This window comes from Lonchura striata, chromosome 1 (genome assembly GCF_050655825.1).
Source record: "Lonchura striata isolate lonStrDom1 chromosome 1, ASM5065582v1, whole genome shotgun sequence".
NCBI classification, from domain to species: Eukaryota; Metazoa; Chordata; class Aves; order Passeriformes; family Estrildidae; genus Lonchura; species Lonchura striata.
This window is the reverse complement of record NC_140703.1, coordinates 104,639,443-104,667,236: the sequence shown is the minus strand read 5'-3', so window position 1 is coordinate 104,667,236 and position 27,794 is coordinate 104,639,443. Positions and strand designations below refer to the sequence as shown.

General features: G+C 38.3%; 1 protein-coding gene and 1 long non-coding RNA gene across 5 annotated transcripts in view; one reads left to right on the top strand and one right to left on the bottom strand.

The window, feature by feature from the left end:
• Positions 1 to 83: 83 nt before the first annotated feature.
• LOC146768802 (uncharacterized) lies at positions 84 to 27,722 on the top strand. Of its 2 annotated transcripts, XR_014949944.1 has the most exons (3): positions 84 to 1,020; positions 1,112 to 1,192; positions 1,480 to 27,722. It is a non-coding gene; the product is annotated as an uncharacterized LOC146768802 (long non-coding RNA). The 2 variants fall into 2 exon arrangements; XR_014949943.1 differs by having other exon boundaries at positions 97 to 1,192.
• The window catches only part of MBTPS2 (membrane bound transcription factor peptidase, site 2), a 40,465-nt gene continuing 33,702 nt past the window's right edge, over positions 21,032 to 27,794 (bottom strand). For all 3 annotated transcript variants that reach the window (XM_021552920.4, XM_085559719.1, XM_085559701.1), the window contains one exon: positions 21,032 to 26,814. In XM_021552920.4, the coding sequence (XP_021408595.1) occupies positions 26,592 to 26,814 (223 nt within the window). In that variant the 3' untranslated portion in view covers positions 21,032 to 26,591. The remainder of the gene's footprint in view (positions 26,815 to 27,794) is intronic.

Below are 27,794 nucleotides of genomic sequence, written 5' to 3'. Positions count from 1 at the left end.
CGGGGCTGCGGCGGCGCCGGGGGGGCAGCGCGGCGGGGCGGGGCCGGGGCGGGCCCGGAGACCCGCCCGGCGTGGCCGAGAGCCCCCGGGCCGCGGCTCAGCGGCGAAATCCCAGCCCTGAAACCCCACGATGGTGGCCCGGGGGTGCTGTGTGTGCCTGCTGCCCGCCCTGGGCACGGAGCGGGCCCGCCGGCCCTCCCTGCAGAGGCACCACCATCAGGGAGTCTTTAAAGCCTTTTGTTTAAAGTCCTTTTTATTCATAACGGGTAACTGTGAAACACCGCGCTGAATCCACAAATTATATTAATCACGTGCAGTTACAAACCCAGCAAAATAGTATCCAGAAGTAGTTAGCTACAAGATTAATCACAGAATCACATCACAGAATCAATTGACCTCTGAGATACCGAATCCAACCTATAGCCGACCACCACCATGTCAACTAGACCATGGCACTGAGTGCCACGTCCAGTCTTTCCTTAAAAACATTCAGGGATGGTAACTCCACCACCCCTCTGGGCAGCCCATTCCATTAACCTTTCTGTAAAGAAATTCCTCCTAATGTCCAACCTAAACCTCCCCAGCTGCAGCTTAAGACTGTGTCCTCTTGTCCTGTCACAGGCTGCCTGGCAGGAGAGACTGAGCCCTATCTGTCTACAGTCTTCTTTCAAAGCAATTGGAGAGAGCATAAGGTCACCTCTGTCTCCTTTTCTCCAGGCCAAACAACCCCAGCTTCCTCTGCTGTTCCTCATCAGATTTGAACTCCAAACCCTTCCCAAATTCCACTGTCCTTCTCCGGACATGCTCCAGCCCCTCAACGTCCTTCCTGAATTGAAGGGCCCAGAACTGGGCACAGGACTCCAGGTGTGGCCTCACCAGTGCTGAGGACAGGGGAAGATGTTTGGCTGCACCAGTCACTAGCTTTATTGCATGAATTAATGTGGATTTGCACAATGCCATGGCATCAATGGTTTCACATGATTCTACAATTAAATGAAAAGATTTACAAGTAACTGCCATGTGAGTAATCTAATGTGTTACCATGATTATTTCCATAACTTTCAATAAAGATATTTTCAGGGCAAACTTCCAGTATCCCTGTTTTGAACAGTTATAGCTCTGCATAGACACCCTGAGCAAAGCAGAAGCATTCATTGGAAATGTGCATCAGAAGACACACAGCCATCTGCAGGTCTGTACTAACTATACTTTCTTCAGATGGTCTTCATGTGACACAGCTCATGCATGAGAGGTTGGGGGATTTTATGATTCATTAGCTAAAATATACAGCTTTGCATGTTCCCATTCAATGTCTTTGATCCAGTCCTGGATGTTACAGGGATTATATAGTTCTGTTTGGGTGGCTTGTGTATCCTTGTTGCCATTCCACCCGAAATTCTGATTTTTCTTTTTGTTTTAATTTAACCCAAATCAATTCTTTCTTGCTGCCAACTTCAATCTCTCTACATTTTTTTTCAGGACATGCAACTGCCACAGGACAGCCAGTAAAATCCTGCTCTTTAAAATCTCTTACATCTCTCACCTTTGCTTGTGGCTGCTGCAGTGGTTTCAGTTACCTCATTCCATGAAGGAACTTACTGGATTGATTTTTACTCTCTTCAGTGAGAGCAATGCCTTGTGTTCTGTTCAACCTATTACATTGTCTATCCACTGCGGAATAATTGGATGAAGGTAATAGAGATGCTGCCACCTAAGTGCCTTCAAATGTATTATTATTATGCCCTTACATACACATGAGCAACTTTCCTGGGTTTACAGGGAAGGAAAAAAAAAAAAAAAAAAAAAAAAAGGAACATCAATATGTCATCCACATCTTTTCCTGGCATTAGTTTTGCAATTGAAGGCCAACCATTTCAGATTGGCACTTAGAGAAAGTTGAAACATCATCTTTTTAATTAAATTTGCTGTGGAAAAAAGAACAGTAGTTTTACTGTGTCTTTTTTTATATGATGAGAATTTTGTGATTTTGTAGTGGGTTGAAAAGCTGAAAAGGCTAATGAATTAATCCAAAGAACAGTACAAAGTCTTTCTTAAACTTTGACTTAAAGGAAAGTTCTTATGCATAAATGACTTTTGCAGCTGATCATTGGGTTAGGTGGAACTGGGAAAGCTGGAAAAACTACATGAAAAAATTCAGTAAAGGGTGAAAAAGAAGAAGAGGTTCATCTTGGAAACTTTGGTAGAGCTGTAGGAAAACACCCAACAAAAGGAAGAAACCTGCAATATCTGTATGTAGGAGTGAAAGTAAACAGTAAATTACGTATGGTTTTACAGAAAAGCATAAAAAGAAAGCCCACAGAAGTTAAGCCTCCTTGTGCAGGATCCCATCACTGAGGAAGGAACTAACACAATCCTCTTCCACTTCTTTGGCATGACTACTTTGTGCATACTACTTAACTAGGTCATGCCTGGGATATTTTTGGGAATCTTCCTGTTAGAAAATTACACTGAAGGGAATTTAAAAAAGGGCAATTAAAATAATTAAATAGATGAAGGGATTGATTTATGAGACAAGATCAAAAGATCTGGAATATTAAAACATGTTTCACAAATGCTGTGGAGTTTGGGTGACATCACGTTGTTAAGATTAGCACAGACTGTTTGGAAAGAGTTTATTCAGTGTGACGTTACCTGCGTATTTTGAAACTAGTAGAAACTGAAAAAGTGGGGAAAAAAGGTTGAGGCACCAGTGTTTGAAAAGCTTTGTGCTGAAAATCAAGGGCAGAGACCATACCCTCTACAGGTAGATTGGATAGATTAGAAAAAAGACACCAGCTGATGGGAACAATCCTTGCACTGGCAAATAGCTGGGACAAAGGCTTTGCAGAGTATGCAGTAACCTGCACTAGATGTGTGGTTTAGCCTGCATAACCCCTGTTCTTCATGCAGGACCACAGCAGGCTGAAATACCAAGTGTTTCAAGTCTCAAGTTTTTTTAATCAGGGTATAATAGCATTTTTAACCACAGGTTCCCTGTTCATCCTCTCTGACTACCTCTATTCGTTGTTCTAAAGATATTTCACCTACAACTGCCACAACCCTAAATTCACCTCAGGAATGAAAGGTAAACCAAACTTCTTCTCATACACAGCTAAGAAACATCCCTTAAGAAAAATATTCTTTTTCCTCATTTTTATAATCTGTTCAGAAATTCATTAACTTCAGGTCCTGCTGAGTCCAGCCCAGGGTTCACTAAGGTTGCCTAACAACAGTAGATTTTTTTTCCCTGAATGGCTAAAAAGTTTCTAAAGTAATAAAACATTTAAGACAGGAGTTCACAAGGGTTCTTTTCACCCTTGTTTAGGAACACTTGTGTATCTTATGGCTTTATCACTTGGGAATTATGTGGCCATCTCACAGTGCTAATTGAAACCTTGAAATTAAATGTATCTATCTAAAATTAACTTACACATGAGTTCTTTCTCCATGCCTGGTTCTGTATATTCAAAGTATTGTTAAAAATTAATGCAATACAATTATATAAGCCGAATAACATGTGCAAACATATTACTCCAAGCTGAAGTGCTTGCTAAAAGATATCACCAAAATGGGAAAAGCAGGGGCTGCAAACAGAAGAGGGTTAGAACTTGGTACAAACCCCTGAAAGTGTTTTCATCCTCTTCATTGTTTGTGCATCTGAATAATTTTTTCCCAAGGAATTTTATTTTTTTGAACACAGCTCTAGTCCTTAAGTACTTGCTTATCATTGACAAAAGTCATGGTAAATTTTGAGAGGAAGGAGAGGGAAGATAATACTTCATTTTAGAAAAATATTGGTGGGGTGGGATGGGAAGAGGTTTGTAAGTTAATGGTTGTTTTAGAAATGATTTGAGGTGACAATGTGGTATCAAAATTGTGACCAAACATGAAATTCACCACTTTGCAAAACAGCATTATCTTATTATATAAGATGAAATTTGTGGTTTCTGGAGGTGAACAACTGTTTAATACAACTAAGAAAACTAGAAGTGATTATTGTAATGAATTTGCTTCTTTAATTTGTATTTCTACTCTTGTGCCTGAACATGTTACTGTTTACTAAAACAAATACAGTTTATCCCCCCTCTCTTGGATGCTTTGTATATAATGTATAAGCTTGCTGGGGCATAGCTTTAGAGGCTTAAAAAAAAAGATAGCAAACTGTCCATTTCAAATTAAACTTAGGCAGTGTGGAGTCTACATCTTAATGGAAATTATGAGGAAAATCTCTGACTTTAAAAACAAGCATATTGAGTTCAACAGGAAATTTACTCAGATAGATTACAAGATGAATAAAGACTCTTTTTTTTCTTTTTCTTTTTTTTTCTTTTTTTTAATTCTGCAAAGAAAGACCCTGGAGAGTCAAATTATATCATACGATGTAAGACTTCTCACAGAACAAGAGAACAATTTCAGGAAGCTAGCAAACTCAGATAAGAGTTAATTACTTAAATAAGTGCTACCATAAATTATAGCAGCTATTATACTCCGTGATTTTTGAGAACCCTCTGCTGGATTTTAGCCAGAGTGCTGTGTGTGAACCCTTGGGATTTCCTCTGGTCGAAATAGACTCTGCTCTGTTTCCTTCGGGCAGAGGTTATTTACCATTGAGGTGAAACCTTCAGTCCAGTCATCCCAGGATCCTGGTCCTCCTGCACATCTTCAGGGACACCTTACTTGCATTAAAACACTCACTAATCAGGCTTCAATCTTGACAGAAGCTAATGAATTATTTTGATAACACTGAGAAGTAGCCACAGAAAACACTTACAGACCCTTCCCTACCTTTGCCTTCCCAACAGCATTCTCTAAGCTTAGCCCACATCGTACCTTTAACCTGCACATATTGGGAGGTTTGGAGTTGAGGCTTTTTCCTAACTGCCAAAATGCCACAGACCTGATGGAGTTTCGTCTGTGTTTCTCTGTAGATGTTTGACCATTCAACAGAATTCCCCAGAATCCTAATGAGTATTTCCTCACCCCCAAACCAAATATAAGTAAAGGCTAGATGAACACTGCTTTTCCATCCCAACCACAGTCTTGTGGTGAACTTAGCACATGATATAGCAGAATTTGATCAAGCTTTTCTTTAACATCTGTGTCATTTCTCAGAACAATTACAGTCTATAAATCCCTCTTGGTGTTTGAAAATAGCTGTTGAGGAACCTTTTTTATAACTCCTATCAGATAATTTTCCCTATTCACTCTTTGTCCCCAGTCATCATCTAATCCCATGGGCAGCTCATCAGGTGATTCCCAGTAACACATCAGATTATTGTCCTGTTGGATAGCAACAAAGGACTTGTCTGGCTTGTCCACCTTCTGTCATGCCTGTCACATTGTCTGGATGCACCTCCTCAGGCATCGATAGGGCTTGCCAGTACTAGCCTTCTTTTATGACCTAAGCTATAGAAGTTACGTGTGATGGCTGCATCAGCTTGTTAGAATATCTAAACCACTCCCAAGAGGTGACTTAGAGAGTACAGGACAGGACCTGTGGTTCACAATCAAAAAGAACATAACAGAAAAAAATCAGATTCTGATGCTTCATTGCCCCACACACAAAGCAGAATGGCAGCAAGCTCAGGTGAGGTCAGATAACCAGTGCTAGGGGTGGCTGTGTGTGACATGGTTGGGACTTCAGGATAGCCCTTGTTTCCAGCAGCAATACAACACAATCATTTGTCTATTACATTAAGCTGGTTTTGCTTTTTTCTTTTTTTTTTCTTTTTTTTTTTTTTTTCTTTTTTTTTTTTTGTTCTCCTTCTGTTTTGTTTCTATGTCCTAATAATAGCTGTCACAAAAGCAATAATAAGCAGGTTTCCCCAATCCCTTCAAGTTACATCATTCTGTCTGTTCATGATAATTTCCCATGGTACGCAGGTGACTTCAGGAAGAGGTTACCCCTAGATATCAGAAAACACACTGAATAGATAAATCCCCTCTTTTTCATCACAGCACTTTGTATCCAGTAGACACCATTCTGCTTTCTGCAGCTACAGCTGAAACAATGTAAATAGTATTGAAAACCTAATCAGGGTTAAATAATTTCTTTTATACCTTGTAAAACTCTTTGTATTAGGGAAAAATATACATGGGGGGATAATTTGTAATCCTAGCCTCTCATAACATGAAGAAAATAAGATTCTTTCTGATCAATGTTTTTTTTGGGGGGTGGGAGGGAATCCCTGCACAGTGAAGAATGGATGGTAAATTGATTAAAATTAGAGTAATGAATTCATCTGGACAGCATGGAGGCAGTACAACAAATGAGCAAAAGAGAGGGAGTGTAAAAAAAGCACAATAGAAAAGATGTTTTACCTTAACTAGACATCAGTAATATGTACTTTATATGCGTGTTTTGCAATATTATTTCTCATGAAGTTGTTTTGCTCCTTTTAGTTACTTTTTCCAATTCTCTTTTGAGTGTTGATGCCTCAGCTTGCACTCTGTGAGAAATGCTGATAAATTATAGTGTGAATTTTATTTTCATATCTGTATTGTATACTGGATTCAGGGCTTCTTACATTAAATTCTGTTGCCACTGAAGTCAGACAGACTTAATGCTATCTTCAAGGGAGCCAGAATGTCAGTATTTGTCTGGTGCACTGCAGACAAGGTTAGACCAATATTCTTTTTTACCTGATCCTTTGACTTTTCAGGCAGAATTGTATGTAACAGCATTCAAAATATAAAACCAAGGAGCATGAACAAAATGCTTAAATACATGCCAATAACACACTAGCTACAATTAAGACATAAACTCAACTCAACCCCTCAGAACTCTATAAGGGGTATTACTTTATTGATGAGTTCAGCTTTCTTACTGTGAGACAAGGTATTACTATTATGCCTGTCATGAGGGAACCTTTTAATTTCAAGTGCAATAAGAATTCCAAGTCAGAAAATGGTCTCTTCTGCAAAGGGATTTCCAGATTAAAGAAAGGAAAAATGTCTAAATAGCAACATGCCAGTGCAGAACAGCTGTTGCACATCAGGCTCTCCTGTGCACCCTGTTCATGAAACTTATCTCCTTTAACTCAGATATCTACAATCCAGAAGCCTGTATTTGATCTGGTTGTCTTGACTGCATTCAGAAACAGCAGAGAGCCAGTTTTAAGATTTAGTTCATCTCATCTGCAATTTAATCCAGATCAGTTAAAATGTGTTCTGTTCCTCTCTGTTGCATATGAAGAGTTCAGGTGAATTTCACATTCTTGGAGTGCTTTGAACAGATTGAATTAATTTCCTTCTATTCAGCGATACTGTCAACATGAAATAAGAATTGTCACATGAGGATGAGAGTCATGATTACTTTTTTCCAAGTTTTCTCCTTAGCAGAAACTTTTGTATCAACTTCTCCATTTTCTATTGTAAATAAGAAAGAGCATGTGCTTAGGAAAAAGAGATGAGTTTTCTAGGGGAAAAACTGATACAGTAAGTTGGTAGTACAGTTGATAATATTGATCAACTCAGCTGGCCATGGTCTCATTTTATTTGCTGTCAGACCATCTTTGAGTTCATTAAATAACATCACAGAAAAAAAAGTTGAAAGGACTTTGTCAAAGACTGTGGCTTTCACAGTCAGTTCCTCCAAGAAGTTGTCAGGTAACATCTAATCATAAATTTATATGTTTTTTTAAATGCAATGTAAATTAAATTGTAGAGTCAAGAATATAATCCAAAGTTATTGATCTTGTAGCTCATCTAAGTGCTTTCACAATTAGAGCTAAAATGGATAAACCAAATTTGGAGAAACAGATAAAAGTCTAGTAGTTAATCTTCCAAAACCTATGGAAAAATACTGACCCCATTAACAAGGTAGTACAATAATAATGTATTGCAATCTGTTACCAAAATTTCACCAGAACTCAATAAAGTAGTAATTGACAGTAATTACAGCAAAGTGCCTTTTGGAATTGACATAAAAATTTTCAGTCTGAAACAGACTGTTGTAAACATCAGAGAATTTATGTGTCCTTGGAACTCAGAAGTTTGTCAGGTAAGATAAACTGATTGCAGAAGTTTGTCCCCACTGGTACCAGCTGAATCTTTACTAAAATGTCTCTACTGATACTTTGAGAGAAACTAGAACAGTAGGTTAGGAGTCAGGAGATCAGTGTTTTAATTCTTAAGTTGCTAATGTTTATTCCACTCAAAAAGTGGTACTAACAGTACTTTCTTTCTCTGTTAGTTTGTACACCCATGAGGATGAAAACTGTTTCAGTTGTGACATTTTAAAAAATACAAATTCAACAGGTAGCTCTAAATTCCTCTTGTGAAGAATGTATATGGTATTCTACACAAATTTCCCATAATGGTTCTTTATTACTTGACTAATATTATCTGAGTGATTCCTTATACAGTCTTTAATATATTCTCCAGTTATTTAACAGGTTAGTTTAGATTTCTTATTTAGGTTTTCTTCTTTACTCTGTTAATTTTAAACTTAAAGAACTCCTGCTGAACACAAAATGGCATGTGTGATAAAGATATTGTCCATGAGTAAGCAGTTGTTCAAAAGATAACATGTAGTTTGTTTAGAGGTTTTGGCTGCAACACTTATAGAATGACTATTATTGCCAGCAACATTAATCTCAAATACAAGAAAATCAGAAAAGTAATCAGATAGGAATACTTACCATATGCAAAGTTCAAATGTAGGTGTTTTTTTTTTCTTCCTAGCATCAGAATTCTTGAAGGTTTTCTTCAAAGTGGTGAGAGGTGAAAATCTTGAGAGGGAAGATTTTCAAAATTTTAAGGGGATTTCCAATAGAACCTGCAGCTACTGGTAACACCTGAGGATAATTTTCAAAGGCAGGACTTTTGAGCACAGTATCTATTTTGACTTTGGGGTGAAAGTTGTGAAAGAAATGAAGACTTGGCAAACGAGATAGAGGAAAAAAATTTCTTATACAGAATTCAAATTGTCATTAATTTCTTCTGTCTGGACAAAACTGGAAGCAAAACTCCTTGATGGGAGTTGTGTCAAAGCCTAGGCACTGAAGATTCCATTTACTTCAATAGACAAGGATTGTTCAGCTACACAAAGGAAGGCTATTCATAAAGGGTTCTGTAATTTAAGAAGTTCAAGTGTCTTACAGAATAACATGCAATTGTATTTTCTTTATTTTAAAGTTTATCAATTCAGGGTCTTACATCTTACTCTTGAGAGTACATGAATCTTGAAAAAAAAAGCAAGTATCTCTTTTGTTTCCTGTCATTTCCCAATCCCAACTAGACCAGCATGACATGCAAAATTAAAAACATAAGTGAATAGGTAATGTAATTAGAATTTCTGGTGTGGAAACATTTTAATTTTTCAATTAAAACTTGACAGAAAGGTTGCTTTTATGACCTAAAGCAAATCGTGGGTAATTTAGTTTGGTCTGGCTCCTATGCTTTCAGTGTTTTGGGATTGCTACTATGCAGGGGTTAAGCTGTCAGAAGAAAAGAATGTATTGTTGTACCTGCAGGGTACTAGAAATCCTGGTTAGGTTTCTCTTCTGATCTAGGCAGTGATATGGTGGCCTTGTTTTTGTACTCTGATGAATTCAAGCTGCTGTGTTCTGAGTGCTCACTACTTCCTGACCTTTTTTCTATTTTGCCATGTTTTCACGGGCTTCATCTGTCATAATCAATGATACTGTGTTTCATTGTGCCAAAAGAGCTCAAGCTGGTGTCTTGTCAATGCCAAAAGACACTGATTCAAAAAGATATTTGAGAATGCTGAAATGAAACTCTTGGATTATATTTTCGTCCTGATTCCTGTTTTAAATTGTGCACTATTGTATTTCTCTTCATCACATACTCAAAATGACAGAGTCCTATGTAACAATAAACAATGCGGAACTGGCAGCCTTTAACTTTTACTGTTTGCTTAGGAAGTGTGCAGGAACTAATGACAAAGTGCATGAATTAATTTTTTGACCAATGAATGCTGAATAACAGATTTTGCAACAAAAATGGCTCAAGAAAAGACAAGATACATTTTCTGTGTGACAGACAATTCTGGGTCTGTCAGACAAAGATGTAAAACTTAAGCAATATGTCATGCAGAGTTCTTGGAACAAATTATGCAGTTGCCTGATTCCATTCTTCCAGAAGACTTTTCCACAGATTTTATTGCACTCTGACACGGTTACACTATGGCACTGAGAGTCACTGACACAAGGAGCCCAGGGCCCTCCCTTTGTGTTATGGGCAGCACAGTACAGCCAGATTTAGTGTGGAGCCTTTGCTGGCTGCAGCACTGCAGGACCATAGAAGCAGCAGCCAGCTCTGTTTTCCCACTCGCTGTCCTGTGTTAAAACTATGTGGATGGATGAAAAGACTCGGCCCTAGAGGCTCACAGCTCATCCTGTCATAAACCAGGCTTGAGGACTGATGCTGGGCTCCCTCTGATCCCCAGGCATTGCTGTAGGGCTTCCTGGTGGTGTGGAAACAAGTCCCATGGGATCACTGCAATAAGCCTGCAGGAGGAAGCCAAGATGGTTGGAGGAAATACTAGTAAGCACCTTACTCTTTAAGTATTCTTCTTCCCTGGAAATATTTTCTTGTCAGCATTTCTACTGTTGGATCCCTTCTAGTTATGAGATCACATGATTGTGATTTTGCAGAGTAAAGCCAAGGGACTCTGAAAAATTTCTTTGATTTCTGAACAAGAAAACAAGTATTATTACTATGCATATAACACTATTTAGTCTACTGACCACTTAGCAACAAATATACTTTACTTTCAATTAGATTTATTTGAGGTGCTGAAGCAAGTCCAGAGAAGGGAAACAGAGCTGGTGAAGGGTCTGGAGCACAGGCCTTATGAGCAATTGACAGGACAAGATGAAATGGTTTTGAGTTGCACCAGGGGTGGTTTAGATTGGATATTAGGAAAAATTTATTCACTGAAAGCATTGTAAGGCATTGAAAAAGGCTAGCCAGGGAAGTGTTGGAGTCACCATCCCTGGAAGTGTTCAAAAACATGTGGGTAGGGCACTGGAGGGCATGGTTTAATGTTGAACATGGTGGTAGGACTGCGTTGATAGTTGGGCTTGAGGATCCCAAAGGTCTTTTCCAGTCTTAACCATTCTTCTTTATTTCTTTCTTTCTTTTTCTTTCTCATTCATGAATAATATCAAGATAAAAACATATTAAATTTGTTTCCCTCTGTTTTGTTCAAAATGTAAATGGTACTTTTTAATGGGAAAGAGACCAAAGTTCTCTGCTTGTAGGTAATTCTGGTCAAACTGTATCTTATGAATAGGATTAGCTTTAGGCTTACTTCTGTTAGTAAGTCTCACTTATACCTTTATAATAATTAATGGAGCTCAACTTTGAGGGATAGTGCATTATAGTATTATTCCCAGAGTTGTCCTATTAATATGGCAACCATCAGGCATGACATATTCCATTGCTCGGATCATGTGCAGTCTGTGTGAATGGTAGCCTCCAGTAACACATTTACAGTATATCCTTCTGCTGAAAACAACACAGAGCTCTATTTATAAACTGTTTAGGAGTTAAATGTCTCATAAGTGTTCCAGCCCTTAAAACCAAGCATTTCCACTTCCAATGTATTAGTGAAATGACCACATTTATTCACAAACATTCTCTGGGCTGGCTTTATCAATTCTAAACCACAGCTGAATCAATGACATTTTCTCCCTTCATCGGGCTTTCAGTCAAGCCCACAATCACTTTCCTTGTGTGCCTTGAATGTTTAGTTGGTAAATACTGCAGGATAATATTTAGCTACAAATAAAAATCTGTCGTTACTGCCATGTTATAAACACATAGGGAAATTCCAGTTTAATTTTCTGAAATTGCATGCTTGCAGCACTAAATATGTGGGATTAAACTGACTTTGAGAGAATGCTGAGAAGCAATAAGATGCTTTTGGCGTGGTGCTGTTTCTGAAGGCTTTGCAAAGATGCTATCATGCAGCATTTCAGTCATGGCAGGAATGAACTGGAAATTTCCTGAGAAGAGGTGGTGGGTAGGTAAAAGGTTGCTATAAAACCTTAAACCTCCCCTAAGGTCAAATTGCAGGCTGCTTGAAACAATGAATCTTAAAAACATGTAGTGCAACTGTGGTGTAAATACAAAATGAGCTGCATGAGTAAGTAGATAAGGGAATTATAAAAAAAACCCACAAAATTCCTCAGAATGAGGGAGAATCAGTGACTATCTATATGGTGTCTCTTTAATCCTTACACTCTTTCTACAGTTTCAAGTCCCAGTCATCTCTCCCATTCCCCCTTTCAACTTCCTGTCCCTCAGTTCCATTCTCTCTCCTTTCTTTCCTGTGATCATCACTTTAAATCTTTGCTGACTGGAGGCTTTGTTCTTCAATACTCTCCCAAATATTTCCCCTCCACTAACTTGATTTTTAATTTGCTGCATGCTACTCCAGCCCTGCTTCTGTCTATAGCTCTTTGATACTTAATTTACGTTAATATCTTTCATTTATCTCAGCATCTTGATCTTTCGAAACCAGCAGAGCTTTCTCCATGTTCCCATTCAAGCCACTTCTACCCAACCTGTTCTCAATGCAGCACTGTTTGTTCTCAGTGCTTCTTCCTTTCTTCTTCTCTTAAACCATATTTTTTTCTGTTTGATACCATCATTTGCATTCCCTCCTGCTGAGTCCTTTGTAGGATGTTCATTCCATCAGTTTCTGATTTCTCTGCTGTTTACAACAGCCTTTTCTTGCTCTGCCTGCACTGTTGCTCACTTCCTGACTGAATTAATTTTCAAAATGCATGCTGCTCTTGGGGTTTGGACTGTATGACAGGGTTCATGTTTAAGACCTAGTATCTCTATTCTAAAAATCAATTTCTCCAGTGCACACTACTTTCAAACCATCTTCATATCAGTACTTGGAGCCCCACTCTCCAAACAGATGCACATCATTGTACACAGAAAAGGGAGTTTCTACACAGCAAATTTATGATCCAAATACTGAAAAGAAAAGAGATGAGCAAAATGCCAAAACATTATTGTTCCTCTTTTACATGGTCTGAGCTGAAGGTTTAATTCAGCTCTTGTAAAAACTTCGTCCAGTTTGTTAATGGTGGAAATATTCTGTTACTCAAACCATCATCTCCCTGGTTCTCCAAGAAGTAAAACCAAGCCTGGGCAGATGTGGAGATTTCTCAGCACCTGCTGTAGTTACTCAGCATCACATTTAAGGTGCTGTCAGTTTTGATGACAGATGTATTGCAGGCTCTACTGTGAAGTGCAGTCACCCAGTAGAAACTGCTCCAAGGCACTAAACCAGGCTGCTATTATTTCAGCTGTCCAGGAAACTAGTGTGATTGTGTGTGATAATATGGTTAGTGCCCTTACTAGCACCTGTCTTCAGTTTTTCCAACCATTTTATTTTTTCTTTGGAGGGAAGTAAATCAGAGTCATATACACAAACACAAATGTTGGTGTGTGGTAAGCAATGGTCCTGGCGTGCAAGTTGGCTCTTCTAAGAAGACTTCATTTTCTGTTCTCTTGCATTGGAAAAATAAATCCTTTAGACTGAGAATTCTAGAAAAATACCCAGGTTCAGTTGTTGCTTTCCAGAATCTTGGCTGGGTGTTTACATGATGCATGTAAGGCTTATTCACTGTAAAGTCATCTTTCTTCCTAAAGCAAATCATCCTTCAACGTTAGTCCAGTTTTTGCCTAATATTGCTAATGACCTCAAGGGAGATAAAGCATTAAGCAATAGACTATATGAAAGTATGTAACCTGGTATATATAAGCTAATAATCTCTGGCCAGAAGTGAAGCCTTTCAAATAGTTGCCACAGCTGGCAAACTACACTTAATTACATAGGGAGTCATCATTCTCTAAGCAGCCCTTGTCAATCATATCAGCACAGTCATTTCTTTTAAAGACATGTAAAAACTAGAAAGTCTGATAAATACATTTGCTAATTAAGTCCCCAGCTAAATCAAGAGTAAAACACAGATGCCATGCTCCTTCTTTGCTTCCTCGTGGCTGCATAGGAATGGCTTGTTGAGAAATTATCACTTTTTCATTTAAAAATCATGTATTACTGACAAAACAAAGGCAGGCAGATACTAATAACTTTGCAATGTGTTTCTGGATTTGTTTGTGAGAAGGTGAAGTCAAAGTGAGGAGGTAAAGTCAAAGTGAGGAGGTGGGGGAGGTGCTGGGAATAGCAGGAGGTAGAAGAAATATGGGTTGTGAATTCAGTGTCAAACTGGTAATCATAGAATCACAGAATGGTTTGAGTTGGAAGGGACCTTAAAAACCATCTCATGCCAACCCCCCAGCCATAGACAGAAATACCTCTCACTTGACCCGGTTGCTCAAAGCCCCATCCTGGCCTGGAACACTTCCAGAGACATCCCCAACCTAGACAATCTGTTCCAGTGCCTCACCACCTTCACAGTAAAGAATTCCTTCCTAATACACAACCAAAATGTGCCCATTTGTAACTTAACTCCTTTCCCCTTGCCCTGTCACTGAGCACCCTTGTGAAAAGTCCCTCTCCAGTGAAAAATGAACAGTCAGCTGTGACAGGGAAGTTGTTTCTCTAATTGGCTTTCCAGCCTTCAAACTTGATCTTGGCAGAAAGACAGGTGAGCATTTCTGAAGGTAATAAGTGATTCTTTTCTACTACAGCAGAGATGTATGGTGTAGGAGATGGACAGGGATGATGTGAGGCCACACATGTAATTGAGAATGCCTGTTTTCAGGCATACATTTGGCCTATTTCTAAGCCTGTTCTAGAAAGCTTGATTTCTAAATCACTATCTCCATCATTAGTACTTTTAAGCATTAATGTTTACTTTCTAAACTCTTTTTATTGTAATAGTTACTTTAAAAAAAATGGAGAGATTGTTAACTCCAGATATCTAGCAATTAGAAATTATTCATCATGTTTCAGTGATCTTAAAGACACACACATATATGAGATACTGTGTTAGTAGACTAAAATATTTTAAAATTGTGAATGATTAAGACCAATACTTACAAGTTTTAGAACATGTTCTAAAACGTTCTCTGGAGGAATGTGGTGTGCATGAATGAAGATCTTTTGAGCACGGTAATCAGCCACAAACCAGTGTTTATTCACACAAAGCTTTTTATTCACAAATGTGCCAAAGAAAGAGGAAATAAGGCAGTGTAGGAACCAACACTGTTTGACTCTCTACTGCCTGATTGCTCTGAGCAATCCTATCTATTAATATAGTCCTGCATCATGGCTGTGGAGCAGCTGTGCCCTGGCTGCTCAGCCAGGCTGGGTCTGCAGTATGTTGGTTGAGAAGCAGCCCCAGAGCCTGGTGCTCCTCAGATGGCTTCTCTGTGGTGGTATGTCTGTCTTTGTTAATCTAGAGAGAGGCTAGGGTGACTTTCCAAATGCCTAAAGCAAGTGACTCAAGCTAGGTGGGGTTCAGTCCCTGAATTCCTCCCCTCACAGCAGCAGCCTGTTCCATCAACAAGCAGCCTTGAAAGCTTGTTATAGCCCAAAGCAAAAAAAACCTTCCAAATTCCATTTGATTGCCACATTCTTATGCTTCCATACAAAATAACTTTTACAAGATGTGCTTGAAGAATAGGGCTATGTCTTACACTACAGAAGTAAAGAGTTTTGCAAAAAGCATTAAATACAAGAGAAGCCCCTTGCTTCATTCTGTATGTTGAAGCAACTCTTCCTCCTTCAGTAGATCCAGTTCTGACCCTGTTCTTTAGCCACACCTCCTTACTCTGCTATCACTTTAACACTCCATAATCCCCTCCATACAGGGCCAGGATGTTTCCCACTGTCAGTGCAGCCAGACCATGTCTGTGGTGAATGAGGATGGAAGAAACTACTTCTTCATGTTTTCATATTGATAAGAGTCTCTCTGCTCGTGCACAATATTGCTCTGTTTTCATATGCATATCATATTCAGGGTCTACTTCAAGAACTCAATTTAATTTGGACCTACAATTTCCTGGTATCAGGTCTAACTGTCTGGCTGCAGTGTTAAATTTCATAGGACTGCATTCCAAAGCCCAGGATGCACAAGCAAAGATTCCTAGTTTCAGATGCCCAGCTGACTAATAAATTAAGCTGTTCTTAAGACAGCTGACTTTCCTTACAGCTACACAACAGCAAGTTTTTGGTGCTGATACAAGGTCAAACATTTGGAGCAGTTGAAGAGGAGACAGCCAATTTCAAAGCTCCTTTGTTCATAAGCTTCCATGGCCCAAGCTGCACACTCCTTAGACTTGGAAGAAAGTTAAAATGTTTTTTTAAACATTGAAAAGGTATTTCAGCAAGTTCTGTAGAAAGGCAGAGAAACTTTTCAAATAAGAAAGCGATTTTACTCTTTAAAATAAAAGCCTTTTCCCCCCAAAGCTTAAAATTGGCAGCATCTCTTTTAACATTCCTCTCCAGCAAAAAACCACCTTATTCTTACGTGGTTTGTGTGCATCTGCAGATACAGCAAAGATTAAAAAACCCCAACTACCAAGGCATAATTTCAAACACTCCTGGAAACTTCATGGCTCTGTCCTGGAGATTTTAAGTAGATCCTGGCCAAGACCTGGAACTCACCTACAGTATTACATAAACTGTTCAGTGGTTCACTAAACAGACACTGGATTGTGCTCAGGCTGTTTCCCATCTGCTGTATCCCGCTCCCACCCTGCACACAGCATTTACAAAGCCAGAACTAACCCCTGCTGCATTTTGTGGGATGCTGGATTATAAAATTTCACACTGAGACTGAGTGCTGTGCTGAGCCTCAAGCAAGAGGAGCAGCATATGTCATTGCCAGACCCCAGCCTGGATGTTGTATGTGAGCCCCTCTCCTGCCAGGGCTGGGCATGTGCAGAAGAGCTTGGGGCTATTTTGGGTAAAAATCTGAGCTAGTTCTGGAGGGCTGTTGACATCAGGGAAAGAAAAGTCTTAATGGTAGAGCTTAGTGAGATCTACTGGCCTGTCCCTGCTAAGGACTGCAGGTGCCTCTCTGGGGCTGGCCCTGGCGGGTGCTGTGGGGCACACAGGAGAGCGCAGCGGGATGGATTCTGCTCTGCAGGGTGGCCTCACATCCCAGGCCCAGAGAGAGCTGCTCAACCACTCTTCAGTGTTTTATGGATCTGACAGTGCCACTTCACTGCAGCTACAGCCTGTGTGGTTCACAGCCTTCTGAGGACACTATCATTACTTTTGTCTAAACTGATGCTAGTGCAGGCCAGCAGAAGTTAGCAAGTGCTTATTAAATTTGTATCTCAGTGTATACACAAACCCATGGCAGAAGCCAAGAGGTTCATTTTGCCTTTTAACTCCTTTTTGATCTAGAAGAGTGCCTTCATTTAAGGGGCTTTCCCCCTCTATTTATTTACTTACTCATAATTAATAATAAAAATAATTATTTTAAAACTTGCATGAGCATTAATTTTCTGGTCTATTTTTGCTATTTTACATCAGAACACAAAAGGTTTGGTTTCATGACCACATATATGAGAACAGAGTGATTTATACATTTAGTGTCCCATTTAGCATCACTTTGTTAAATAATCCACTTTTATTTTTACACCATCATTTGCACATGCTAAAAGAGAACCCCTCTAAGTAACCCTGTAAGTGAAAGCTAAAATGTTCTCTTCAGAATGGCTTTTGGTATTTTCAATCAAAATGAAAAAAAGAAGAAGGTGAAAAAAATAGTGCGGTTCCAGTGAGCTAAAATCAAAACTGAACAATAGGTTTCTGCATTTTTATGAAAAATTACCACTTGATAATATGCTGAAGTTTCCACGACAATGACATAATATTTTAACTTCTGGTCTAACTTCTGGTTCAGCTCCATTTAATTGCAGAGGTCAGTGGTACACAGAGGCCAGTCAGGTTAACTGTACTGAAGTGCTCTCCTTAGGAGTACCTTTGAATATAAATGCTGGAAAAATAACCAGAGTCTTTACCTATGACAAAATAATTTTATCTGTGTTGGTTCACTAAATGAAACAGTGAATTTTATTGCAATAAGCACACTATGCATTTATTCCTTCCTTCAGCACTGCAGCACGTTTAGCTCTGCAAGTGCCAGAACATTTCCAGGGAATAAATTCAAGCATCTAATAAAGAGCAGTAAACAGTCAAAGTTAAGAAAACAAAAAAAATCGTTGGTATAACCAGTGGCAAGTCCCCAAGAACTTTATGGTTCATAATTTTTGTTGATTTTGCAGCAATGGTAGAGATACAGGTGGTTTGGCCAAGTATCTGCTAGTTATTCAAATAGCTACAGGAATGAAAACAAAGCCAAGGGGCAAAACATTTAAAATTTTATTTTCTTAATAATTGCATTTGTAAGGTTAACTCATGCTGAAGGGAGATTGTGGAAACAGGAGAAAAGTTCTGACTAACTGAAAGTCAGATTGGTCCTGATCCTCAGTCAGGGAGAGGGACAAACTGAAGTCTCAACACCCTGAACTGCTGCCTAGAAGGACAGGCTCTTATTGCCCCTCTGATCTTGCTACCAATGTGTTTTCACCAATGACTGAAGTTTGTTAGTTCTAGTCACAGGTCAGCTCTATAAATGCCTCAATGGGAAGAAAAAAGTAGTAAAAAAGTTTACTGTGGATTAATGATTCTTTAAATTAACAAACCACCTCTCTCTATCACTTCCTTCCCTGACTTTATCCTGTTCTTAACTCTCATTTCTTGTCTCCTGCAAGTTAAAAACCAGTCAAATGCACAGTTGTGGCACTTAGCAGAGATGATCACAGACCCCTCACAAGCCTTGTCTCTACCTGGTGCCTCCACAGGCTGCGACTGATGGAATTTTCCTCATAACATCAGCCTTCCTTTTTCTTGCTGTAGGTAAGGCAGCAACACTAATTTCTGCTGCTTCCAGGCCCGAGGTCAGTGCAGGAGGAGGATGGATGCATTCTGCTAGCCTGACTTTTATAACAGTCTGGATCACACTATTCTGCATAAACAGAAAAGCTTAGATGAATTTTATGTCAGATATACTTACTGAGAAAGCCTCATAGTCTACTGTAATTCATGAGCCAAAAAGAAAAAAATGCAAGGAAGGAAAGGAATCTGTTTGGCTTGATGTGTTGCCCACGTGCAAGCATCTGATGTGATACAAAATGCCCTCAGGTACCTTCCCAAGTATCCAGCAGCTGGTCCAGAATGTCTTTGATCTCCAGTAGGGTCTCACCCACATCTGGAAGCCCCATGTGTAGGTCTCAGAAACCCTGAGACTCACCCACCAGGAGCCAAAAGGAGACAAGTGGGGATGAATTTCAAAATGTTCTTTCAAGTCAGATTTTTAACCTAAGAACACCTTAGGATATCTCAGACCACACCAGATGCCTGTGTGAGCAACTGAATCAAATTCAGTTGGTTTGGGGAAATTAAAAAAAAAAAAAATACCTGGTAATATTTTACTAGATGTCCTCAAAGAGCCATAAAAGGTAAAAGGACAGGAACTTTGTAATGCAATAGCAAATTAAAAGGATGTCATTAAAAAGAAAAAAATATTTCTTTTCAGTTTGAAAGATTCTTTTGAGGGGGAAATAAAAAAAGACGTAAGGACCATGTGTTTTCAAGACAGGCAGAAGTGGCAGTGACGTAGTACGCAGCCACTAATATACTTGCAAAGAACTAAAAAGAGGTAGAACTAATCATAAATGTAAACAATATGATAAATAATTGGTAAGAATATCCAATTATATTTCAACAACACCAGGGTCTTAAAAGTATGAAAGCAAACACCAGACCTACATCTCTCTGAGGCAAAAAAAGGGGAAGAATTTAGTCCAGCTACAAGACTATGTATCAGCTTAGTCCTCATAAATGTTGTGAATTCTCTGTTAACCAACATAAGATTAAAATCAAACCTTAAATTTTATTTTGTTGTGTAGGTCACATCAGAAGATCATAAATATACTTTAAAAGTATTTAAGTGAGTTCAGTGCATACAGATGATATGCAGATATTTAGGAATGCTTCTGCTTGGTGGTGCAAACTGGTATGATCACAGGAAGAATTACATTTAGCTTTCTTCATAAAGTTACCAGCAATAAGACTCATAGATACAGGGTCTCATTTTAAAATTTTCCCTTAAATTACGTTAGTGGAAAAGGCAACATTCCTCAGGATGACATTAGGATATAATTGATTATTTTTCCAGATTACAAGAGGAACATACCTCATCACAGTAGAGGATAAGCTTTTCAAAACCAACTGAAAAACCTCAGAACTCTCCTAAAAGCTTATATGCTTCAGAAAAAAAAAATTGCTACGTATCTACCTTTAACATGTGTAAGAGGAAAAAAAGAAGGCATCTCCTCATGCCAGAAAAATGCAATTCAGAAAAGAAAAAACTGCATAGCAACCTATCTGGGAAATGCTACCAATGTGTCCAATCTGTGCTTTTGTGTCCATTTCTCATGGCAATCTTTTATCTGGGAACAAAGCCACAATTGCTGAAACAGCTCTGCTTGTATAAAGCAGCAGTGTGTCCAGCAGGCAACAAAGGCCAGCTCAGTCCTCAGAACAAATAACCTGGCTGGCTCCAGATGAGCTTGCTCAAGAAACAGCAACAACGCTTCCCTCGCACCCAGAGCTGGGTGCCAGCACAGCCCAGACACCACCTGGACACCCAAGGAAACCCGTCCAGAACCAGCCAGGGGATGTGCCTGGCTCTGGGCTAGCCTGGATACACAAATCAGAAGTTGCTGTATGTAAGTTCACTTTTGAAGACCTGACATTTTAAGTTCCTCACACAGGAATGGCCAGAGCAGTGGTTTTGCCTACCTTGACGATGACATCCAGCATCAAATATTTGAACTATTACTATGATAAGCTGATAAATAAGGGAAAGTAAAGTTACACTCATTATTATTTTTAGGAGGTGGTCAGATACCAAAAAGAATAGTGTATCTTGTTGGTACCCAGAGAGAATATATGAAGCACATATGAAGAAAATGAGACCATATGACAGAATATGGCAATTGCCACTAATAAAGAATTATGTCACTCTACCTTATTTATAAAAACAGACTTAAGCACATCAACAATCAGACAATGAATTTATTTGCAGGATACATTTATCATACATAGAAAACAATACTTATTGTTTGGTTAATTAAAGAGAAAAAAGCAAAACAAAACCACAATGCATTATTCAGTGTTCCATATATTTGTTAGCTGACATTTTCAAAATGAAGCTTTCTTTTTTTTCCTCTTTTTTAAAAAAAACCATGATCATGAACAATGCATAGTGGGAACAAAGGGTCTAGAAATCTAACATTCCACAGCTGTGAGTCAGTGTGAAAAATAAGGCCATGTAGAGGGAAAAAAAAAACAACCCACAGTGAATTTCTAAACAATACATATTCAATTGACAGACTTCAGATAAGATCAACTAAGTACATGAAATCAAAAAACAATGTAATGTAAGGAAAAGATGAATTTAAAATATTAACCAACAACTTGGAAATAGTTTTTCCTAGTGATGGCTTGGAAATAGTCTCCAAACTTTACCCAGTATCAGTGAAGATCAATTATACTATGATACTGCAAAAACCATCCCAGGATGAACATCCAGAGGTGAGAAATACCCAAGTCCATTTTACAAAATAAGCTACAACTACCCCTGCTACTTATTCAGCACATATTTATTGAAGGAATGACAAAGTGTTAAGAAAAAAGTTTGACCACCAGTCACTGAATGATTCAGTGAAGGGCTGGAAAACATATCTTCCTGCTCTGAAATGTTAATTAAAAGTTCTTTTCAGGTTTCATGACAATGTAAACGGAATGAAAGGAATTGCAGTGTCATATCCTGCTCTTTGTTCCTGTCCTTTCACACCAGGTCAGCAGTGTGAAAGTTTCATAAAGCTGCCATGAACAGAAGTCCTTCACTGCCCTTAAACGCTGCCATCTGCTCTTCACATGATGCAGTGGATGAGCCCAAGGACCAGGAGTTACAGAGCTGCTGTTTTCTGGCAGTTCCCAGTGAATGTTCCCAAATGCTGCATTGATACAGGGTGTGTATCCCAGATAACTCAGTCACATTAAATAACTAATCAATAGAAAGCATTACATGAAATTCAGGATAAAGAGGGTATAAAATATTTACCAATATTGGATCTTACCCCTGTTAAGAGTCAAGATTCCTTACAAAATTACAAGAACAAAGCTGAGGCAGGACTGGTTGTGGAAACTAGCCTGAATGCAGGTGTACAGAATGCATATTTTACAAAAAACCACTTATATTTAGAGTTTAATTCACATATTTTAAAAACAATTAAATACAGACTAGCCTATATAAACCTTTGTAAGCCTTCTTCATCTGTCATTAGTGATATCCAGATCTGTATGAAAGCTCTGAATTTTTAAGACATACATTATTTAAAAAATATTCCTACAGGTCACCCTCTGACATCATGTAAAATGTATGGGAAGCTTTGGGAACGCTGGGATTGCTGATGTGCTAAACGGAACAAAACATATCCTTATTAAAAGAAAGCTGAAATACCCTGACTGCCATGGAGAGTTCTGTCCTGAAAACTTTATTTCTTCAGTATGCTCTACACAGTCTTGTTCATCCCAGTTCTCCAGAACAGCACAAACAACAGCAGTAAAGAGTGAAGACTGACCTTTTTCAGCCACCCTGAAAAAGCTGTGTTTACCATGCTTGTAGCTGAGGCTTCACAGAAATAAGACACATGCTTTAAACACCAGCTGAACAAAACTTATGCAGCTGTGATTACATCATGTCCCCGTCACTTGTCTTCTGTTAATAAAGAAGTTAAGAATTGCTTTTGGGAAGAAAACATAAGTTTCTTTTTTCAAACCCAGAGAAAACCATAGAGAGAATTCACAGTGAGAAGGAAAAAGAAAAACAAAAGCCTGCATTGCAGGATATGGAGGGTTGCTGTAAGCTATCCCTAAAAAAAAGCACTAATCCATCCTATGGCTATGTATGTCTGTTATACAAATGTATGTATACATATATATCAAAAAATGTAGAACTATCACATTAACATGGTTGTCACAGAAACTATTAACATGGTTGTTTCATTCTAAATAAAAAGGATGAGGTAACAAATTTTCCACTGTGGCTCATAATTTGGGATGACTAATCTGCAAGTTTGTCTATACTTTTTCTACTGAAGCCTCTTTAATTTAATTTGTACAGAAGCAAGCTGGTTTTAAATTCCTAAGTTAGCAAAGAGCATGTAACATCTCCCATGCTAAGGAGTTTGCCATTTTCATGTCATATCATGCACTATCAGAACATGCTATGTAAATATTTGCTGATATAAAAAATTATTTCATTAGAAAAAAAGTAGAACAATGATTATAATTATGGAATTATTCTGGAAATTTTCAAACAAAAGCTAAGTATAACATTTCTGAATATTAGACATTACTTTTTCCATCTGATACAGATTTAAAATGCATAGTATATACATAAAGAAGAGCAGCCATCCAGCCTTTAAGAGTGCTGTGTTTTATAGTCCAGTCAATATGCCCTTAAATTATATTGAGGGATTCTGCATTAAAGATTCTGAAGGGCTAATTAGAATAAAATATAGAAGGATTTAATTTAAAGACTTCCTATTTTTACAAAAACAAAACACACATCAGAAATACTCCAGTAAAAATCTTACACACAAAAATCACTCTGTACTTTTGTGTTTTCCCTTGCTAAATAAATGACCAAAACCCAAGGAAAAATCATCCCAGTGAGTGTATGTAGGGCACATGCTTATCAGAATGTAATCCATATGTCAGGATTATAGAGAATGAAATGAACTCACTGAACAACTTCTTCAGAGAGTAGTCCAACCTATTACCTTTGTCCACACTGAACTGTGCTATCTCACCATTCATACTCAGTTTGCTTAAAGTCTTGATTTAAAGAACCTGTACATACCTAAATCAACCCTTACTCAGTTAAATATTAGCATGTGGAGAAATGGACTCATGAATTATTTTTAAGCACTTCTAGTACTCTCCCTTCCATACATGATAAGCTATCTAGGGTCTTTACAGTGCACTAGTGTGTCTGTTTTGCTAAAGCCATGACCAATGTCTTCTCCACTCTCTTCTTGCTTATGAGGTCAGACACAGACTGAAGTTCTACTCAGTAGAACTGTGGCTTTCACTGATTGTAAAGTACACTGGCTTTAGCTTCATTTGATAAAACTTCATGTTTTGGTAGCACACTAAATAACCAGGAACAGCCTGCCAGTCTCATTATAGCAAATGAAATTTGTGCATGCCAATTCAGAAGTTTTGGGTTTTTCCAAATCTGTTGCCTACACTTCCATGAAAGGCATTATGCTAAAGGATTGTTCCAAGCCATCGTAGTCAACATGAATAAATAAATATCAAACTTGACAAGTTTTGAAAGCAAATATCCTGTCTTACTAAGCTACATTAAAACTTCTAAGTCCAAATTAATTTTTTTGCACTGTAGATTGAATAAGACAGAGAAAAGTGTTACAGAGTCACTGAAAGAGCTCAGATAAGAAAACAGCCACTGAGGTGAGACAGCAGTCTGGAACAGTCTCAGAACCAGGCCTTGTGCAAGGACCAGGCTGCTCCTGTCCTCCTGTCCACCAAGGGATGGCAGAGTGGTCCATCAGAACTGCTACTCTGAAACCTCTCTGTGTTTCCAGGTGTGATGACAAATTAGGGTTACAGGTTTTCCTTTCTTGCACTTTGTTTTACTTTTAATGGTCCCCAAAGGGGCCAGCTCACACTCGATGGAAGGATTCACCCTCTCCTACCAGGACCTGTTCCAGCTTGCCTGGGTTGAAATGACTGAAGAGGAGAGGCACAGGCCAGCCACTCCACAGAGTAAACTTCAAGGGCCCACTCAGCCTGTGGCAGCACTGGAAGGGGATATAAACTAGCAAACAACAAATAAATAAACATGGTTTCAAATTGCTGATTCCATCATTGTAAGAAAGGAGTGCATCTTAAATGTGAAAGTTACTGTGCAAAAGTACACATAAATGTACTTTGAAATTACCCAGGTTTTCACCTCAAGTGCCAAAATAATCTATTTTACTTGGTCATGGATGTTTCAGCACTCCCTGCAGGCAAGGATCTGTAAGCTGAGGTTCCACTTCAGTTCCTGATGGAAAGGCCATTTCTGTAAAGGAATTCTGAGCTGCAGCAGCTCCTATGGAGAACACTGTATCAGGCAGAAGTTGTAGGGTATTTTTAGAAAAAAATTCTATTTCAAATATTTAGGCTTCCAAACCAGAGCATTTTTGTTTAAATCTCGGCCTATATTGAGCAAGGCTCTTGACTGAACCTGATTTAGATAAACTAGGCAATATATCACAGGAAGAAAAGACATGAAATATATAATCCTATTGGGTACAAAATATTACAAACCTAAAGAACTTCAAAGCACATCAGACATACTTCAGTCAGTAAAACACTGACTTGTCCTTCCACTGTTCATTTAAGAACAAAGATATGGTCTGTATTCATCTCAGAAAGCAAAGCCAAATGTTTAAATAGTTAAAGTCACAATCATATTCTTCCTCTAAATAATTCATATCTAAGACAAGCTAAATATCTTTGTTAGCTATCTTTGAACAGAATGAATCCTAGCAAAGGAAAATTCCCTTTGAAATACAGAAAACCATCAGTGAATTACTGTACATAGTGCATGCATAGCATCAGAAAATAAGACACCATAAAAACAACAGGTTTCACTTTCAACTGTGAATAGAATACAGTATTATTTTCTGAGTAAAACACCACAAACATTACGTATCACTTAGGAAAACTGTGCACAGCATACTTCAGCACTCAGAAACTAAATTTCAGTTATCTTGTAGCTATTGCTGACAAATATTGCCTTTAAAAAAACTTCAGCTGCATCTTATAACACACAACTGAAAGTGTAAGCAACACAAACATGTGGGCTTTGTTATCCTCCCACATGCTTCTTTTTTAGCAGACATTGGCACTTTTCATCTACATCCTGAGGACAACATTCCTCCGGTCATTTTGGCCAGGTGGAAAGGAAAGCCACTAACCCAAATGGCTGCTCTCTCCCCACTAACACATGGTAAGCATTTACCTAGCTTTTCCCCATTTTGAGACCAGACTTTAGGGCTTCTTAAAATCCAGTTTGGTAGAACACCAGACTAAAAAAAACCAAAACAAGTCACTGAAGCATATGCTGATGGAGAAATGATCAGAACCCACACAGAAAATTATTTAAATTATAAAATAAAACTGTTTTTTTCCTCCCACTTTGCAAATGTTTGAGAGAAAATAATTCCCTTATTTTGAGATCTGAATTAATGAAGTCTGATTTTTTCCTACAAAATCTTAAAATGCAATTTCTCCAAAATTAATACAGTGCTTAAAGAGTAAATAAAAAGGCTCCTGCTTTTTCCTATTAGATTTCTCATGAACACAGGCATGGTGTTATGAAGTTTTAAATTAAAACAGCAACCACCAATTGATTATTCTTTCAGTCTCATATTAGGGGAATTATTTCAATCTCAGTGCTGGACAAATTTTAAAAGGTAATGGATTCATTATTTTTATTCATTATACTTTGAGAACTGATGGAAGAATGTCCAATGTTCTATCGTGCTGTCACCATCCAAAGTCCCAGTGCAACATTGGCAGCCAAAAGTGCACTACCAGCAAGCAAAATCAAAAAGCCAACAAGCTCTCTGTTTTGTTTTTCTACAATTAGGGAGCTCAGTGTGGCTTCCAGGAAGGAATTTAATATCCATTGACCATCCAAAGCGAAGCAGGGCACAGCGTTGACAACTGCCAGTGCTCCTGATAGTGAGATGAGGTACCTGGTTGAATGTAGTTAAGGTTCATTAAGAGTATCTGAGAAAATATTTTAAAAAAGGTAATAAAAAATAAAGATGTATGTATTGTATTTCTAGTATGCAGACAGAGACATACAAAGGTTATTTTTCTAGCTGCAATTCTGTTTCACGGAAATTATATGAGTAAAATTAGTTTCATGCCATAACATAGCCACTCAGAGAATTGCCTCTACAGATTTTTATTTTTTAAGAGCTAAGTTTGGGTACTTAAACCTGCATTTGTCACAACTTGAGTAAAATCAGGAGACGGCAAAACCACCATCTTTGCTTGATTTGTGTGGTTTTGGAGGAAGGTTATAGCTCTGACACCATGTCTGAACTAAGAAGGTATTTTCTAGACCCAAGTATGAAATCATGATTAGGAATATTTTCCAAAACACTCCCTAGAAAATGACTAGAATATCATCAGAAATCTGACCTATCTCTCCTACTTACCTGTCAGGCAGAAAAGCTGGGTGGATTTCTGTACGTGTGTGTGCACGTGAGAATGAGGCACGGGTAATTTTCACTGCTGTTAAAGGCTTGCTAACTGCAGTACCCACCTCCATCCTGAATGGCCTGGCAAGATACAGTCAGAAAGCAGCTGGAGCAGTGTGAACCTTGATGTGTTCTCAGAAAATGGAAGCTTATGTACTACCTTTCCTCTGCTTCTATGGACTTGTTACTAAACTGAACTACACAGTTTAGTTATTCTATGGCCAGCACAAACATTTCAGTTCCTAAGGCTAAGGGTTCCTAGATTAGCCACATTCAAATCTACTAATCTATATGTATGTGTGTGTATATAATCTTATTAATATAAGCAAGAGTTAATTGAATCATCCTGTTTTTTGAACAGCTATTTTTTCTTTTGAAGGAAAAAAAAAACAAAACCAAAACTACCATATCCTGTTATTTATCAGTAAAATGATACAAAAATTAATAAAATTCTGATATGGCAAAGC